The sequence below is a fragment of the Syngnathoides biaculeatus genome, chromosome 7 (genome assembly GCF_019802595.1).
Source record: "Syngnathoides biaculeatus isolate LvHL_M chromosome 7, ASM1980259v1, whole genome shotgun sequence".
NCBI classification, from domain to species: Eukaryota; Metazoa; Chordata; class Actinopteri; order Syngnathiformes; family Syngnathidae; genus Syngnathoides; species Syngnathoides biaculeatus.
The window spans coordinates 11,741,877-11,759,108 of NC_084646.1; the positions used below are offsets into that span (position 1 = coordinate 11,741,877).

The 17,232-nt window shown below is 54.1% G+C and overlaps 3 protein-coding genes across 7 annotated transcripts; 2 read left to right on the top strand and 1 right to left on the bottom strand.

The window, feature by feature from the left end:
* The first annotated feature begins 47 nt into the window (after positions 1-47).
* palm1a (paralemmin 1a) lies at positions 48-4,147 on the top strand. Its single transcript, XM_061824125.1, has 5 exons — positions 48-743; positions 833-877; positions 958-1,089; positions 2,061-2,540; positions 2,766-4,147. The coding sequence occupies exons 1-5, from the start codon at positions 737-739 to the stop codon at positions 2,795-2,797; spliced, it is 696 nt and encodes a 231-aa protein (XP_061680109.1). The 5' UTR covers positions 48-736; the 3' UTR covers positions 2,798-4,147.
* A 1-nt stretch (position 4,148) lies between these two features.
* On the top strand, positions 4,149-9,998 carry misp (mitotic spindle positioning). 4 transcript variants are annotated; one of them, XR_009795602.1, is made up of 6 exons: positions 4,149-4,423; positions 4,866-6,714; positions 6,991-7,058; positions 7,135-7,173; positions 7,823-9,209; positions 9,320-9,998. XR_009795602.1 is itself a non-coding variant. In XM_061824111.1 (5 exons), exons 2-5 carry the CDS (start codon positions 5,058-5,060, stop codon positions 7,961-7,963), a joined length of 1,905 nt encoding a protein of 634 aa, XP_061680095.1. In that variant the 5' UTR covers positions 4,149-4,423; positions 4,866-5,057; the 3' UTR covers positions 7,964-9,998. The 4 variants fall into 4 exon arrangements, 3 of the variants coding, with proteins under 3 accessions (XP_061680095.1, XP_061680096.1, XP_061680093.1); XM_061824111.1 differs by having other exon boundaries at positions 7,823-9,998; XM_061824112.1 differs by lacking the exon at positions 9,320-9,998 and having other exon boundaries at positions 4,866-5,077; positions 5,143-6,714; positions 7,135-7,959.
* A 129-nt stretch (positions 9,999-10,127) lies between these two features.
* On the bottom strand, positions 10,128-16,351 carry plppr3b (phospholipid phosphatase related 3b). Of its 2 annotated transcripts, none has more exons than XM_061824098.1 (8): positions 16,046-16,351; positions 14,652-14,745; positions 14,393-14,578; positions 14,192-14,318; positions 13,272-13,461; positions 13,144-13,201; positions 11,953-12,126; positions 10,128-11,860 (listed from the first exon to the last, which is right to left on the bottom strand). In XM_061824098.1, exons 1-8 carry the CDS (start codon positions 16,348-16,350, stop codon positions 10,619-10,621), a joined length of 2,376 nt encoding a protein of 791 aa, XP_061680082.1. In that variant the 5' UTR covers position 16,351; the 3' UTR covers positions 10,128-10,618. The 2 variants fall into 2 exon arrangements, with proteins under 2 accessions (XP_061680082.1, XP_061680083.1); XM_061824099.1 differs by having other exon boundaries at positions 16,116-16,346.
* Positions 16,352-17,232: the final 881 nt, after the last annotated feature.

Genomic DNA, 17,232 nt, shown 5'->3' on the forward strand with positions numbered 1-17,232 from the left:
TCAGTGTGCAAATATTACACGAATAGACAACCGATTATTACCTGAGCTCCTTTTTTCCATCCACAGAAATGTCTTTGAATCCCTCCCAGCCCAGTTCTGCTCTTAGGTTTTCGCTTGGATCGATTACAAATACGACTTTTTATGTGTAAACCATCAAGAGAAACTCGACCTGCAGAGAAGCGTATTTACATGGAGCGCAATACTCAATTCATAAAATATGTAACGATGCCATATGTACTTTTAACAAACGCGAGCTGTCCGCAAGTAGCTGGGAGAGGCTCCAGCACGCCCACGACCCAAGCGCGGAGACGCCGAGAGGAAAACCGGCAGGTCGAACACTTGGTGCGCGTCCCTGGCAACTGTCAAATCAAAGCGTCCTGCCTTGTAAAGGCGAAAGTGGCGCCGCCTACGGGCCGAAAGCAGGAGATCGCCTGGGGTTTGTCCATTGCGGCATCGGGACGCGAGCAGCCAACCGGGCGGCAGCCACACTGCAGCAGAAGGCCGCGAGCGGACACACCCAGAAGACATCCGGAGGACAAAAAGCACGAGCGTCGTCGACGGAAGCTGCGTGGGGACCCCGGGCAGAGGAGCGCCACCTAGACCGCAACGTCACGACGAGAACCCGCAGGTTGTTGACGGCAACGCGGGCGGACGGACGGCGACGACGAACCGAACGACGTGTTTTTGTAAGCAGGTCGCCAAGAGAGTTCTTCCATCTGATCCGTGGAGAGCAATCATGCAGGGTGCGGTTTTTTTTTTTTTCTTGTTCATGTGTCCCTTTCCCTTGTCCTCGCGGGACCTCCTGACACCTCACTTTGTCTTGTCCTTGCAGAGGTCAGAGTTCAGCCGGCGGGCGGCGTGCACAAAACAAAGCGAGGTGAGCGGCGGCCGTCGGACGGCGGCGCCCGCGGAGTCGGGAGCGTGGCCTAAAAGCTTCTGTGCGGTTGCCTCTCGCAGCCGTGTACTCGGTGGAAATCAAAGTGGAGCGGGACCGGACCACGGGACAAACGCGCGTCCTCTCTTCGCAGACCAAGCTTCCTGTCGACTGCTCTCACGGGGGGGTCAAAGTGTACGAGGACGAGGAGAAAGGTGACATGGCCTCGCCGCGACGCAGAGTTGGGCCCAATCACGTCGCGCGTGTATTCCTTGCACGAATGGCGCCCCGTGTGACGGCCCCCGACGGTAGCCCCCCCCGAGTCAGTCGTCGGAAATGATGCGCTTATACCCTGGTCTCCCATTTTTTACAAGCTAGCTATTCATTCTGCTAACGATACAGAAAATGATCAGACGTCAATTAAACTTGGCGCATCTTTCCGGGGATGGGGGGGGGGGGGGTCTCACTGATGGTGTCGTGGCACGCTCGCCTGACTTTGTTGCAGGCAGCGTGTGTTCAGTTGCCACTCGGTGACGGCGCCCGTATGTGCCCTGCGACCGACTGGCGACCAGTTCAGGGTGTAGTCTGCCTTTCGCCCAAATTCTCCTGGTTTAGGCTCCAGCACCCGGTGACCCTAACCGGGATAAGCGGTGTTGAAATTGGATGGATGATGGATCTTTCTGAGGACTCTCAAATAGGGTTACGCACCAACAAATCTTCTTCTTCTTTTGGCTCGTCCCGTTAGGGGTCGCGACAACGTCTCATCTTTTTCCATCTAAGCCCATCTCGTGCATCCTCTTCTCTAGCACGCAATGCCCGCACAAAACGCAGCCCCGTCCCCCACCCCACCCCGTCCCGTCCCCCATCCACACACACACCGGTGATCCTCCAAAACAGACTAACAATGGTGTCCAATCACTTCCAAGGGGAGGGGCAGCCTCCACCATATTGAATCGGCGACACTCGCTCGGTGAGCCGTACGCACGCCGCTAGCCGCACGCATCCCACGAGCTGGGACGACAGAGACAGACGCACTCTTCTTGCAAAAACCACGCAAATGACGCGCGACATTGAAAATCGATATTTTCCAATGTAAGCAGACGAAATGTAAAGTTTTTAGCTTTTAAAGTTGACTTGAGTGAAGTCATGCAAGCGCAATCCCCCCCCCCCCCCCTGTGCCCTCTAGTGGTCCACGAGGTCAACGGCCAGGACGGCGTCCATCCGCTCAGCGCCTCCGAGGTGGACGAGCTCATCCTCAAAGCCGATCAGGCGGCCGTGACGGCGGGCGTAGATGAGACGACCGAGTCGCCTTCGGGCCGCAAAATCACAGCGCCGTACGTGGACGGAGCCGCGGCTCGATCCCCGGGAGGGGCGGAGTTCACCGGGCCCGAGGCCTCCGCTCGGGATTGCGGCGCCACCCGGAAGCCGGTCACCGCGGCGCCCGTTGGGTACCGAAACGTGGGGGACCGGGACGGCGCCGGCGAGGACCTGACTCCGCAGGGCGGCGTCGTCCCCACCCCTGAAGGGAACGCGTCATCGTCGCTTGGGGGGCCCGAGGCTGAGGCGGCAAAGGAACCCGAGGCGGCCGCCGCGCCGATTTCACAGACCGAGAAGCGCGAGTCAGCAGGGGGCGCTGCCGTGACCACACCCAAGGAGGAAAAAGCCTGTAAGTGCTGCAGCATCATGTGAACCCGCCTTCTGGGGGGGTGGGGGGGGGGGGGCGCTACAGAACGTTGACTTTGTGATGGTCTTTTTCTCCTTTTCTTTGAGCCTGGGCTGGGCGGGCAAAATTTGACAGCCGAACGCACGTGTCGGTTGGCGTTGGCGGGTTGGTGCCATTTTGACTTTGTATTTTTGGTTTCTACTCACTGATTCCAATCGTCTGCCTTAGTGCTCAAATGTCATCCAAGCGATCCCACCTGAGACTTCCCAAGTCAAACAAGGGACACCCGACTGCAAAATGGAGAAATAAAAGTAGCCAACGGCATGTCGGTGACTGTGACACAGTAAGATCATCCATCCATCCATCCATTTTGTGAGCTGCTAAACCTCACGAGGGTCACGGGAGCGCCGAAGCCAGTCCCAGCTATCTTCTGGCAGGTGGCGGGATACGCCCTCAACCGGTCGCCAGCCAACCGCAGGCTCCGTAGAAACAAAGCGACCATTCGCACTCACATTTACACCTGCTGCCAATTTAGACTCTACTTACGCTATCGTACATGTTTCGGGGATGTGGGAGGAAAACGGAGTATCCGGAGAAAAGCCACCCAGGCAGGGGGAGAACACGCAAACTCCACACGGGCGGGGGCGGGATCTGAACCCCGGTCCTCAGAACTGTGAGGCAGTTCGTCCTCCGCGCCCAAAGTCATGGCACCCCTGATAATTAGCATTAGCACTTGATCCATGTGATCTGCAACCAAGAAACAAAGTGCATATAAATCAAACACTGTAACATTGTCATCAAATATCCATTTTCAAAAATCTGCACGCGTTACCATTTGAGTATGGAACTGACTTCCGGAACATGAACGCATCACTTCCTGTTTGTGCTGCGCAGCTGACACACGCGGAGCTGCTGGGACGCTGCCTTGAGTAAATGTTGAGCAAGTGGCCAGCAAGGGTCCGAGACCAAAACCTGCGTTGAGAGGTTTGCGGTGGAAGAAGCCAACTTAGAAAAACTCCATTTTTGCTTGTGTTTTGCTATGGATCCATTTGAATCGTGACTTCAGACCTTTTCTGTACTGCATTCGGCGGGTGGCACAGCGGTAGACTGCTGAGAGCGTCTGCCTCACAGTCTGAGTCTGACCAGGGTTGAAAGCCCCTTTGTTGCTTTTCTCCGGTTTCCTCACACATCCCCGAAATCTGCGTTAAAACTGTCCGCGGGTGTGATTGCGATTGCGAGTGCGAGTGTCGTCTGTCTCCGTGTGCCCTGTGATTGGCTGGTGACCAGCTCAGGGTGTGCCCCGCCTCCTGCCCGAAGATCGCTGGGATGGGCCCCGGCATTCCCGCCACCCTTGTGAGGATAAGCGGTTCAAAAAAATGGATGGACTGTATTATTTTTTTTCTGTTTATTTGCAAATGTCAATCCTCATGATATGTAATTATCAAATGTGAAAAAGAAGCCAATAAATAAAAGCCAACGTACGTCAGCGGCTCAATTTTTGGTGGCTTTGGAAGCTTCTTGGAGATTTGCTCACAGAAATCTCTGCAGTGTCAAGTTTACAAGATGGTTTTTGGATCACTTTACTGGGTCTTTAAAAGACATCCATCCATTTTCCAGGTCGCTTATCCTCACAAGGGTGGCGGGAATGCTGGAAAATGTCCCCTTTCAAGTTCAACTTTGCAGGAGGCGTCAAAGGACAAAATAGTGGATGAAGAGGAGGAGGAATATTTGTTGATCATTAACAGTAATCGCGAGAATCCCCATTGGTCACGTGGGGGAGGGGCTTCGGGTGGTAGGCGGAGCCCGAGGCGAGGAGAAACGGTGAAGTTTGCATGGTCGTCACTCATTTGTTCACTTTTTCTTCAAGAAAGTGAAGCCCAACTCAGGTAAATCTTCCGCTTGCATCTCTAATGTTAGCAATCGGCTTGCTTGAGCGCTCATATGAGTTAGCATTCGTACAGGCTTGGTGTTGAACCCCGACCTTGTGCCAGTCGATGTCAGCGAGCTCCCCGTCAACGACGTTATCAGCCCGCGGCACAGGGGCGGGGCGACTGCGCTCTGCTTATCTACTCGATTGCACACACAGGCTAAAGCTAACGCTCGCGTCTGAAGTTGGTGGAAAAAAAACAGTTTGTGCCCATTTGGCAGCGCGCTTTTTGAGGACGCCGTCTGTTGCCTCCTTTTCCTTCTGTTGCCTTGTCACCGTAGTAACAGAGATGTGAGATGTGTCGTCATGCTAGTCACATCTCCTTTCATGTTGCCATAGTAACACCAGTTGTCACTGGACTAACGCACCACCATACTAACCCTCCTCTGTTGTCATCACAGAACCACCCCTTCTACCGTTACCATAGCAACACCTCTGTTGACATCATAGCAATGACGACGCCTGTGCTGTTGCCATAGTAACATCACCCTAGTCACGCCCCCTTGCTGATGACTGGCAGGATTTTGTGACTTGGCATACGTAGTTTCCGTTCGGGCACTTTCCTGGGCTCAACATCGCCCCCTGCTGCCGCCATGGACAACGTTCCGAGAAGGTGGGTGCTGAAGCCTCTGTCCCCCCCACTGCATCCATCTGACCTGCGTCACATTACGGGTCCAGCCAGAGGTGAAGATGATGCGTTGCCGGGTCCTGAGGGCCCGGTGGTCCGCGCCTGCCAGGTCACGGTTTCCCAGGAAGGGGGCGACAGCGGCGACGAGCGGCATCCCGGCAGTCCCGGCGGCAGCAGCTCAGGATCTCACAGCGGGTTCTACTCATTCGTGGAGGACCCGACAAGTCCGGAAGCAGAGCTGAATGAGGCATGGATGGTATGTCCTCAGCGGCAGGGTCATCTCACCACCCTGATGGAGGACAGGGCCTTTAAAGTGCAGACGTACACCAGCGGTAAGAAACCAGAGACTTTGTTTACAGACTGCGAGTCACAGTACAAAATCCAACCAGAAAACCACTGCCAAGTATTTGGGGAGGAAGACGAGAAGCAACTCAGGATGGAAATTATCCAAAAGCAAGCCCCAAAGAAGAAGTCCACTTTCAAACTAAGTGACCGAGTCGACGTGCTGGAGAAGCTGGATTGGAGTCAGCCGACAAGTGTCCTGACAAAAGGTTCCGGGTTCAGCTGCAGTCCCGTCAGTCTAGAGCCCCCTCAGTCCGTAGACGCCGGGGTGATCGACAGGGCTCAGATTGACTTCAGTGCAGCTCGGCAGCAGTTCCTGCAGCTGGAGCGGGACGAGCGGAATGTCCCTGTCAACCCCTGGACTTCACGTTCTTCCGAGAAGATGGCCGAAGAGGACGCAGCACTGTCGGAGTCCGGAGAAGGTCAGACCCCACCTGGGACTGAGCAGAGCTCAAGCGTGAGCGGCATACCCAATGACCCCGACTTGTTGGTTGCGGAGGACTTGTCTGCGAAGGTGCTCGGTGGCTCCCTCAGTGACAAGGATGTGTTTGACAACGGCGGTCTCCAAGCAACTCGGAAAGGAAAATCTGAAGTTCACAATGAAACTCCGATTGAGAAAGACATCCGCTTAGTTCAGGAACGTGAGGAAATCCTCAGACGCTCACGAGGCCTTAAGCACAGTGATGAATTCTCAGGGATGGTAAAGGTTTATACCAAGCGGGTGCAATCACCGCTAATACCCCACAAAACCAAAGAGAAGACCAACGTGAGCTTCGTCATTCAGCAAGAAAACCACAAAGAGAATATCGATCATCTTCAAAGTCCACAACCGCTGAAGGAGCTTTCAGACCCAAAGAGACGGTTCCAGGAGGACGTACAGGACCGTCGGGTCTTTTTTTCCCCTTGCTGTCCTCATAGACATGCTGAGGAAATTTCCTCCTCTCCGTCCACAATATTGTCCCCGTCTCCTCGGCACGGCCTGTCATGGACCAGAACTCACTCTTGGAGGACCAACCAGGAGTACACTGGCCTGGAGTGCAGGAAAACCAGTGCCCCGGATTTCATCGAGAGAGAGATCGAAGAGGCTTTGCTACGAGAGCAGGAGCTTCAGGTGTCTCGACAGTCTAGAGAGTCCTTGGAATCCAGACAAGCAAGGGAATCTAGAAAGTCCGGGGACCCCAGAGCGTCCAGCAAGTCTGGAGAGTTCCTCTCTCCTGCCCCTTTAGTGGAGCAGGCATCCAAGAGTGGCATCAAGCGGATTGACCACACGGAAAACTCAGGTGTGTACCAAAGTCTTCTGTTTTTCATGCATTCCTCCAGTCTAAAGACAAACACTTCCACCATGGAGCACATGACTATTACATGTCGATGAGCACGAGTTATCTGGCTGGAGTCATAAAGTGCAAACAATCAGTAACCAAACGAGAGACGGGCCAAAGTCCTCCCGGGACCAGCTCCTCTTTTGACTAATCAATAACCTCGCTAAAGACGTCACAGAACACTGATCACGTCACGTTGTCGATAATGCTCACACGTGGTCTCGCATCCCGACAAAGGCCTGACGGCAACGCCGGCGAGGGACTTCGTGGAGCGACGGGCGCGACAGAAGATGGACGACAGCTCCGTGAGTTCATGTCCGAAGGTCAACGTGGAGAACATTGTCCGGCACGCCGCTTACGTCCTTCCTGTTTGTCTTTTAGTACGCTGGAATCCCGCCCATCGATGACATCAACAACCAGGTTACGAGTGCTCCTTCTCAAAATTCATCTATTTCTGTCTGTTTTCATTTTTTGCTTCCAATTGCACGAAGCCCAGCAGAGCCCAAACGCTTGCGCTGGTACAAATCACCAAACGTGTCCTTCCCCGTAAAGGGTGAGCTGTAGCCTACGTTAGAAAGCGCAAGTGAGCGCTTGCAACAACAGATCTCGACTGGCTGGCCTACTGGGAAGTCAGATCCAGGCGCACGCTCGTTGCAAAGTACAAAGCACGTTTAAGACAACAAGGCGACGTTGTCCCGTTGGGCCTTTGCGCACGGCTCTACCCAGTCTCCGGTAGGACTGGCACCTCGTCAGATTTTGACTTCAATGGGAGAAGAGGTCACAAACATGTACTTGACTAGGATACTCCAGGTCAGATTCCGGCAGCCCCTTGTTCGAGTAGGAGAAAGCCTCCATTGGCACAGCTTCCAGTCCAGTACGCCGTTGCGCCTGTCTTCTGGTCCGCGGGCCGTGCCTCGGGACTCGAGGCCTCCAATGATGACCCTAGGCCCAACCCTAACCCTAACTGTCGGGGCTCGAAAAGCCCCGGAGCATATGAATGAATGGGTCGAGATGAATAATTCCGCTTAACAAGTCTTTGTCACCCTCGATTGTCAAACTGGCTTTGCAGGTTGTGGAATCCACTCGAGTTATTCGACATAAAAATCAGCGCGCTCTCCGCTGGGAGGCGGGCGTCTTTGCCAACCAGCTGGACGAGCGGAAGGAACAGATGGGCCACCGCATCCAGATTCAGAGCCAGACCTACGCCTAGACCCGCGTGGAGGACCACGTTGTGGTGAAATATGGGATGCGCGAGCAGCAGCCTCATCAAGGGTCAGGACGTGAGCACGAGACAACAAAGACTTCCAAATTTGATCCATTTTTTTTTTCCCTGAATCTTTGTATATACATGAAACGTTTGAATATTTGCTGTGACAAAAGAAATACCAACAGAATCATTTCAACTGTAAAGACATTTTATTTGCCACGCAGCCTTCATTTCCATTCACAGTTTTTGACATTGAAAGTTTGATCTCAGCACGTTTGCCTCGCAGTTCAGCGCTTCTGCTTTCTGGCCTTCCCGTGTCTCGTTAGCACGTTTTGAACAAATTGTTAAGGCGCTCAAGTGGCTCTTTCCTCGCACGTTCCAAAAAGTGCCACGAGGACTCAGCGTGACTTGACGGGCCCCGACCTTGGCGAGCGGACGCCCGGGGGCCGCTGTAGCAAAGACGTGGACCGGTCGCTGGTCGCGTTCGGCGGCAGGAGACGAGCGTGCCGCCGGACGAAAGACGCCCGCCGCCTCGACCGATTGCGTTTGGCCGCGTTGCAAAGCGAGGGGGGAGGAGAGAAAGGCAGCTCCGTCCCTGGAGGCCTGGGAAGGATTGTTTTGGGCTCCCGCCATCAAAGGTGAAGGAGAGCTGCCAATTGTTCCAGCGCCGTGTGATTGGTTGGTTGGTTGGCTCCACGAGCAGAAAAAAAAAAAAAAAGGACTTGACGAGAGTTTTGCCCATCTGCTGTCTCTTTTCTGATGTGTTGGTTGTGCATAAATTGGGCCCGTCAGCTGAGGAAAATTGGCCATTTCAAAGCATTACCTGCTCCTTTGATTTTGCGGGTGAAATAATAGCGCTGTACAACAAGGAACTGATCTGCCAAAGGAACAAGTAGGAATTATGAAAATGAACGTCCTTTTCCTATTGAAGATTTAAAATAGGGACAGTCCGACGTCCGTCCGTCCCTCCATCCATCCCTTTTCTGAACCTCTCCTCATTCAGGTCGGGGTAGTGGCGCTAACTTACCCCGGCTATCTTTGGGCGACAAGTCGCCGTACGTCCTCCGACGCTCACCGACCAATCGCAGGCCACGTCAAAACAAACGACCATTCGCTCTCGCATTGGCAACTACGGGGAATTTCTTGCCTTCAATCAACCTACCGTGGATGTTTTTGGCATGTGTGAGGAAAGCAGAGTGCCCGCAGAAAAGCCGCCCATGCACGGAGAGAAGTTGCGGACTCCACACAGGTGAGGTCTGCGGTGAGAAGCCACAACCTCAGAACCGGGAGGCGCACGCGCTAACCAGTCGCGGTCGGAATCGGATAGATTGGCTGAGTAAGATTTTGCTTTTTTTGCAGCGCCGTCACTGAGGGAGCCGCCGGAGGCCTCCAGTCCTCCACAAGCAACCGACCAACATGTCCGAGCCATTCAGTGTGCCGCTCACGCTTGACTTGTGCTCACTCTGTTGATCGTTGGGCGTTGACGCACCCCGCTACAGATTGGCGACCAGTCCGGGGCGTGGCCAGCTTCTCGCAGTCAGCGTAGGCTCCGGCTGACCTCTGGCTGTACAAAATACAACGCAAGGAAGTTTGTGGTGTTCTAGCGTCATCGTGCAGCTATTTGGCTCAAGGGATCCGAGTGGTTCTTTTGAGGCAACATCAGTGGATTAGCCACTGAGTGACGCGAGCGGAACCCTTTTGGATGACTTAACTTCCCGTATTTGCCTCCTCGTCCACTGCAGTTTCTCCCCTTCTTGAATTCATTTTCTTTCCCTTTGGATCATGACGGCAACAAATTTGTCAGACAAAAAATGATGAACAAACACGCATTGGACAACAGCGCGCGCACATACACACAAACGTTCACGCTTAGCATCACCATGGCAACTGAGCTACCACCACACCGTTGAGAAGCCCATAGACACGCATACACAGACCTCTCCCCCCCCCCCCCCCCCGAGGTGATACGACGTAGTGGATGTGGCCGGCGACAGTTGGACTTCAGAAAGCGCCAACTGAAAAAGAGCCTCTCTTCTTTAGCTTTTTCATCCGATGATTGGAAAAGTTAGGGTGGGGTGCAATTAACCACCAATAGGCAATAATAAGTCGAGACTTTTGAGTTTGGTTGCGCTTGAATTGGAGATGTGATCAAGAACCAATGTTCACATTTACCAAATTTGGATTTTTATTTTCAGTGATAGATAATTGATCCAGCAATATTGACAACAACCAAAGAAAGACTGTCTTCATTATCCATCCAGCGAACGAGACGCAATTATCAGTAGATTGTGTTGTGAAAATGAACGGTCAGCCGCAATCTTCCTGTTCCCGCCATCTAGTTTATATGTCAAGCAGATTTGAGCGTTGAGAAAAGCGCTGGCGTTAAATGTCATGGTCCAGTCTCGGTGGCACGAGGTCTGGCTTTGCGCGTAAAACGGTGGCGACCTGAACGTCAGCCGTTCAGCTTTTCCGCATCCAATACGGTGGTGACGCGGCCGCGATTCAGCACTCAATATTGCGTCTACGCATGGATGTCTGCGGTCGGCGTCAGGCGTTCAGCAGCCCCGCCCGCTGCTCAACACAGTGACGAATCAAAATCATTCCATGAAGTGATGCGGCTGCATGACAATTACAGGTGCCCTCGTCTTTTTCACCGGACTAATCCTTCCCTCTGCGACCTCGGAAACTGTTGAAGTGAATCTCCTCGTTAGTCAGTTGAGCATCTCGCTCCAGAAGAACCAGGGCCGTCTTGCGTCTGGTTGCCATTTCCTTGCGCTGCGTGTCCGTCAGCACCTCAAATTGCGTCGGCATCAGATGCACCGCTTCAGAGGCTCCGCCGGTGGACCGGCACGGCCGGAAACTGCTGCCGCAGGCGGCGGAATCTCCCCGCTGGAGGCTGTTCAAGTCGTACGCGTCCGGTGGGTTGGCCCCGGCCAACTCCCAGGGACTCAGGGGCGCTCGGGCCAGGGGGTGATGCGAAGCGTGGGCGTCCACGGTGAGGATGGCATCGCGTTGCTTCTCACTGGCCGGTCGGGGGCGCAGAGAGGGCAGGGCGGAGGAGCTTCCGGTGCTTTCTGAGGATTTTTCACGTGAAGACAGGAGGCCTTGCTGCTTGGACATGGCGATCACCTGAACCAGTCGCGGCTGATTGGCCGCGACGCGACCTGACACTTCCCCGCCGGTCTTCTCTCGAATTGCCAACCACTTGGCACGGGCTAAGGTGCTCTTCGGCGAGACGGGAGGCGGCCCGGCTTCAGGGATCTGAGGCGGTCTAGGCGACACCACGGCTTTGGCGCCTCCCGGAGGAGGAGTCTGGTTCCGATTGGGAGCGGTCTTGCGAGATGACGACGCGGGCTGACAGACGTGAACAGGAGAGCTTCGGTCGTCCCTCGGCGCCTCTGAGCCGTCATCGCTGCTCTCGTCCCGTCCTTCCGCGGACTTCTGCTTCCATTCCGACGACAGACAACGCGACGAGACCGGGTCCGTCGGGACGGGGACCGTCTTCAGACGTCGCTGGACGGGCCGGACAGGCCGGACCGTCGCCGGCATCGCGTCGCCGACGTCGATGTTGGTCCGCGGCAAAGTGTTGCTGAAGGTCAGCATGGTTTCCTTGGCCATGGGACTCCGCGGCGCCATCAGCTCGACGTCTACACTGGCCCTCTTCAGGCTCCCCGTGGACGCAACCTCCCTCTGGAGCGGCCCCACGCCATCCAAGCGCTCCAGGGGTCCCGGGGTCGCCGCGATCTCGTCATTGCTCTCAGAGGCCGAGGCAGGGCCCTTGTTATAGACCGACTCGTGCCCGCGCTCGGTCAGCGCTCGCAAAGGGTCGTCCAGGGTGGGCGGAAGAGGCGGCTCCGGAGTGATGTCAGAAGACTTGAAGTTGCCCACGGCGTGAAAAGCCTGCGGGAGAATCGGCAGCCTCCCAAATCAGCAACGGCCTGCGGTTGTCTTGGCAACAAACATCCAGGTGGATTCTCACACTGAAAACTCACCAAGTAGGCGGCGATGAAGGCTCCGATCAGGAAGCCCACGTAGATGTCGACGGGGTGGCTGCGGTGCTGCGTGATCTGAGTCAGGCCCGTCAGTGCGGCGGCCATGGCGAACAAGAACACCAAGACGGGCTTCAGCAGTCTGGTGCTGTCTGGGATGCTGGAGTTGAAATACATCTGCCGGGGGGCACACAGCACACACAGCCGGGATGGAATTTTTTTGACTTGGCTTGCCACGCACGCTAATGCGTGTCCGCGATGATGACCGCCTTGCTGTCCTTGCGTTTCTTCTTTCAGGGCCTGTTTTTAACCCACGTTTTGGTTTCTCTCGTGTTTTCCTTACCGAATCGATCGGATCTTGTCAGGCCATCGCAGCTCACCTCCAGCCACTGGTGCGTCGTCCACGTGCCTCATCGTCCGATCGCACTTTTGGATTTAGTTCGCGGTTTGTGTTCACTGAGTCCTATGTGGCGCTCTCTTCGTCTGTGGAGATGAGCGCCCCCCCCCCCCCATTGACAGCCGCTTGATTACTTCGGTGGCGGAGATGTTATGCCACTGGACCCTGTGGAGCAGGATGCCTCCACTTTTCCAGGCTACGTTTGAGCATGTTCGGAGTGACGTCATGACGCGTGAGCGGCATTGGTGCGTTCAAATGCTTAATGGAAATTAGCCAATTCTTCCACTTGCTGTCATGAGCGGACTCAGGTACAGAATGAAGGAACCGAATAAATCACTACGGTCAGATTTCAGAACCCACACCGGAAGAGAATACTTTTTATTTTCGCTGGGCTCTGGGTTAGGCCTGAATTTGTGCCTTTTCCCTGCACGCTTCCCTGGATCAAGCGGGCACTAGCGATCGATTTTAGCAACGGACACGCCCCGAAGTAGGAGGACTTCACACTTAAAACTGGACACGGAAAACCTTTTGGATTAAGAGTGAAACCCTTTGAAGATTCTAACTTCCTTGTACTGTGGCCCGGACGACAGAAATACGTTTTTGCACTTGAGTCCGTCTGCTGTCTTTTGCTGAGGAGACACGAGGGCCACGGCTGACCACACCGGGTGGAAGTGATGAGACCCCGAGAACACGGGAGACAAAGGAAAATCACCAGAGAAACCAAAGTATCAACGAAAACAGACCATGAACTCTTAAAAAAAAAAAAAAAAAAACCCGACAACTCAAGTGGGACTTACGGAAACGTAGACTGCGGCAAAGGCAGACAGAGTTGCGTGCTGCGATGGGAAAGTTTTCCTGTCCGGGCAGAAAAGGGGAAGACGAGTCAGTGACGAGGTGCCGACTGACAGAAAAACAATCGGCGCACCTGGCGGCCGCGATGGCGTGCCGGTCGTGTCCGGAGCAGACATCTTGGGTCACATAGGCGTCGGCGTCGCAGGAGACGTGACTGTAGTCGGGTTTACACACGGTGAGGAAGAAGGGCGCGTGGTAGCCCGTCGCCAGCTGGATGACGTCAGTGACCAGCGCCGTCGCACACAGACCGAAGACGTGCACGCCTGACGGCACGGAAAGCAGAGGGGACGGGTCAGCTGGGGCGCGTGACCGGATCGGGGTACAGCGGGTACAGAGCCGGCACCGGCCTTCGTGGGGCCCCAAACAAAATGGCCTTAATTTCTGGAGTGAATTTCCCTCGGAGGGATGAGAAGGACTACGTTAGAAATGAGCCAGCATTCCAATCGGTAAAGCATTGGGAGAACGGAGATACCGGATTGCGCTAAATTGTGCGTTCATTTACTCTTATCAGATTGTCTACGCTGGCTGACGGCAGCAGGGCTACGAGAGGTGGGGAAAGGGAATTTGGCGCCGAGGTTTATTTCAGAGAAAATCGAGCCTAAAATGATGGAAGGGGAGGTGGAGTGGAAAAGGCAAACAAACGCATTAGCCAGTGACAGAAATGTTGTCTCACGAATCTGCCGAGCTGATAAAATCCAAACTTTTTTCACTTGCCCTGCAGAGGGCTGCGTTTAAAACTTGGGACAGCTCACCTGAACAATGTGGGGGATGGATGGGGAAAAAAAGGAAGTTGAATCATAAGACCCCAAAAAAACAGTAAACACGTGCAGAGGTTTAGTTTGTAAAAAAAAAAAAAAAAAAATCGAAATCAACTAACTTATTCGAACATTTAATGCGTTTCACGCTACTCTCGGGGGCCCCCTTGTGGTGTCGGAGCCAAACGCGCGGTACCGCAGGGTTCCAGAGGCCGGCCAAGTGGCTTTGTCGTCATACCCACAAAGCGGACGGTCCTCCGTAAGAAGGAGTTGAAGTTGCAGCCTCCCGCGTTGATGCTGCCTTCCGTTTGCCGTCCTTTGCTTCGGGACTGCAGAAAGTAAAGGAACGCCTCCACCGACATGATCTGACGCCACACACAAGCGCAACGGGACGAGTCAGCCCGAGGGGGGGTCACCGCGGGGGACGCGGCGAGGGTACCGAAGCGGCCGGCCCGGCGAAGGCGAGGCTGAGCAGCATGAGCAGCGGAATCATTTCGTCCCCTCCGTCCACGTAGGGTTTGCTGAGATCGCGGTCGTGGCAGCGAAAGGCCACTTGCGGAGGCCGCACCACGTCCGTCAACTCCAGGAAGTACAGCGACACCATGGACGACGCCACGATGGGGAGCTGCGTGACGAATCACGTTAACCGCGCGCGTTTGCCGTACGTACTTGGTGCCAGGTGCCTTTTGCGTGCGTACCTCCACAAAGTAGAAACACGGCAACAGAGTGAGGCTGTCTTTGGACCATTTCTTTTTCATCTTGTCTGACGGCGAGCTCGTCATCGGCATCATCCTGAAACGCACAACACGCACACGTACTGGATACACTCGCAACATGAAGCGCGCCGTACACGAGGATCAATTGGCCAATCGGGGGCACACACGGTGGGTGACCAGACGTGCAAGCGAGCATCCGTCCATTTTCCAAGCCGCTCATCCTCACGAGGGTCACGGGACTGCTGGAGCCTAACCAGGCCACCTTTGGGCGAAAGGCAGACTACACCCCGAACTGGTCGCCAGTGACTTGCAGCGCACGTATCGACACCATCACTCGGCGGGAATCGATCTCACGCTGCCCGCGCTGAAGTCAGGCGTGTGTACGTAGCACTATACCATCAGTGACTTACATTTTTCCATTTTATTATCCATGTGTGCGTTTTATTTGAAATGTTTGAAGAGCCTAAAACTATTTCTAAGCAAAAAAAAAAAAACAATAGGGGTCTCGAGCTAAATTTACTTCAAGGCCACTGGAGGAAGAGACTGCTTGAGGTTGGGCTGCAGCCTCAGCGCGAGCAGATTAAATTAGAAATGTGAAAAAAAAAAGGCAATCTTCTCAAATGTTGATTTTTTTTTTCCAACACAAAAGAAAACAAGTTGTGTGCATAAGTACTCGTACAACTCTCCACGGGAGCACTGCTGTAACTTTCTTTGATTGAAAAATGTTTCTGTGCTTGCATCAAGCTTCGTCGATGTCAAACGCCGCGATTGGTCGGTTTGTCAGCTCTCCACACAACGCTGAAAAAGGGCCATTGTGTCAAACTCGAACACGAGACTTTCATATTAAGGTGGGGACCGCAAAATATCAGCTCGGCCGTTTTTGGCCCGGGGGCCGCCCGGTCTAATTTTTTTTTTTTTTTTTTTAATCCAAAAGTATCGTCGACCAGAGACAACTGGGATGGGATCCAGCACGCCTGTACCCTAGCGTGGAAGACCGGTACGAAAATGAATGAAAGAGTTTCTCTATGGGGGGGGGGGGGGTTATTATACACTGCTTCTCACCCAGAGAGCGCATATAGATTTCCACACACACATCTAGAACTCCCGTCCGAGAAATGATCTTATCAATGTACACATTTGTCTATACAATACGCAGGCGTATGGCGGGCATCCAGTCACGAGCACGCACACGATCCCCACGCAACTGCACACTCGGGCAAACGAGACGCACACCGACTGAAGCGAAACGTGCACGACAGAGGGGGCGTGGCCCCATGCTAAAGATCATTTTGTCACATTTCAACCGTGCGATCAAACATCAATGTGCTCTTTCGAGGGAAATCCTTGTTTGTCATAAGCACACGAGCGCGCCTCACCTGATCAGATGTTGGACTGTCACCCTGAACACGCGCGCACACAAAAACAAGACGAGAAATGAGTCCCGACCTGCCTTCAGTCTTGTCCGCTGCTCGCGAAAACGAAGATGCCGCAGCGTCAAATGTGCGCGTGCGCGAAATGCCAGTGCGAATTCTGCGCGCGCGTGCGTGTTAGACATCCGCGGTTGATCTCCAGGTAAGCTCCAAATCGTGACGCCGCTGACGGCAACATCCACATTGATCCGTTGGAGACTAATCTGCTCTGCGAAACGCGTGACTTGGCAACGATCACCTCCGGAGGACATTCAAAGAAGAAAACTCCTCCTCTGACATGACGTCGTTTCGAACTAAACAAACACAGACGGAGAGCGAGTCCAAATGTGACCGTTTGAAAGAGAACAGGCACGTGCACATGTATCCACTAGGGGGTGCTCACACGCCTGCTCCTCACTGTGGATGAAAAAGGGGTGTCGCAAGCCGCATTCTCGGGACTTGAAGCGATTTCGGCTTCGGGGTGCAAATCTTGTCCACGGCTCCACGCGTTTGTTGTCTTGCCTCGACTTTTGTGATGTTTCTTTCTGCCCTTTGCACATCCACTACAAATTCCGCCGTTTTTACCAGCACACATTTGCTCCCGATCTCCTGTTACAGCACTTGCAAAATCCCACACAGGTCGGCAAGCCAGAAAGAAGACCGCAGCGGTCTCTGGTACCGTACGGGCCAGCCTCTCTTGAAATGGACTCTGTGGGATCTGTCTTGAAAGAGTATCACGCAGCAGCGGACGTGTTGCATTGCAGCCTGGGCCTTTCTCTCCAAACGAGTTTCGAGGTTTTCCTTGCCTGAATTTGGGCGGGAGGGGACGATTGCATTCGAGTATGTTGTCAATCATTGCCCGTGAATCCCTTTGACAGCCTTTCGTGATGAAGGACGAAACCAACTCGAGACGTGCCCTGCGGCAAACCGGCGACCAGTTCAGGGCGCTCCTCCTTTCACCCCTAAATTACCACAGCTCCCAACAGGATAAGCGTCCTGACGAACTGACGAATAATTTCAAATCAGAGTGCTTGATTCGGTCCGAGCGGCACACTTGTCACTCGAACATAGGGTGAGTTGACATTTGAGATCGGGTCTACGTGAATAATTGGATTACCGAATGTGTCGTGTTCACAGAAAGACATTCATTTAAT

Coding starts and splice junctions, on each gene's coding strand:
- palm1a (XM_061824125.1), top strand. Junction 1,090..2,060: donor GTACGAGGACGAGGAGAAAG/GTGACATGGCCT, acceptor TGTGCCCTCTAG/TGGTCCACGAGGTCAACGGC. Junction 2,541..2,765: donor ACCCAAGGAGGAAAAAGCCT/GTAAGTGCTGCA, acceptor CGTCTGCCTTAG/TGCTCAAATGTCATCCAAGC.
- misp (XM_061824109.1), top strand. CDS start 5,058: ATGGACAACGTTCCGAGAAGGTGGGTGCTGAAGCCTCTGTCCCCCCCA. Junction 6,715..6,990: donor TGACCACACGGAAAACTCAG/GTGTGTACCAAA, acceptor ATCCCGACAAAG/GCCTGACGGCAACGCCGGCG. Junction 7,059..7,134: donor AGAAGATGGACGACAGCTCC/GTGAGTTCATGT, acceptor TTTGTCTTTTAG/TACGCTGGAATCCCGCCCAT.
- plppr3b (XM_061824098.1), bottom strand. CDS start 16,350: ATGTCCTCCGGAGGTGATCGTTGCCAAGTCACGCGTTTCGCAGAGCAG. Junction 14,746..16,045: donor ACAGTCCAACATCTGATCAG/GTGAGGCGCGCT, acceptor TGTGCGTTTCAG/GATGATGCCGATGACGAGCT. Junction 14,579..14,651: donor CGTGTTTCTACTTTGTGGAG/GTACGCACGCAA, acceptor TTCGTCACGCAG/CTCCCCATCGTGGCGTCGTC.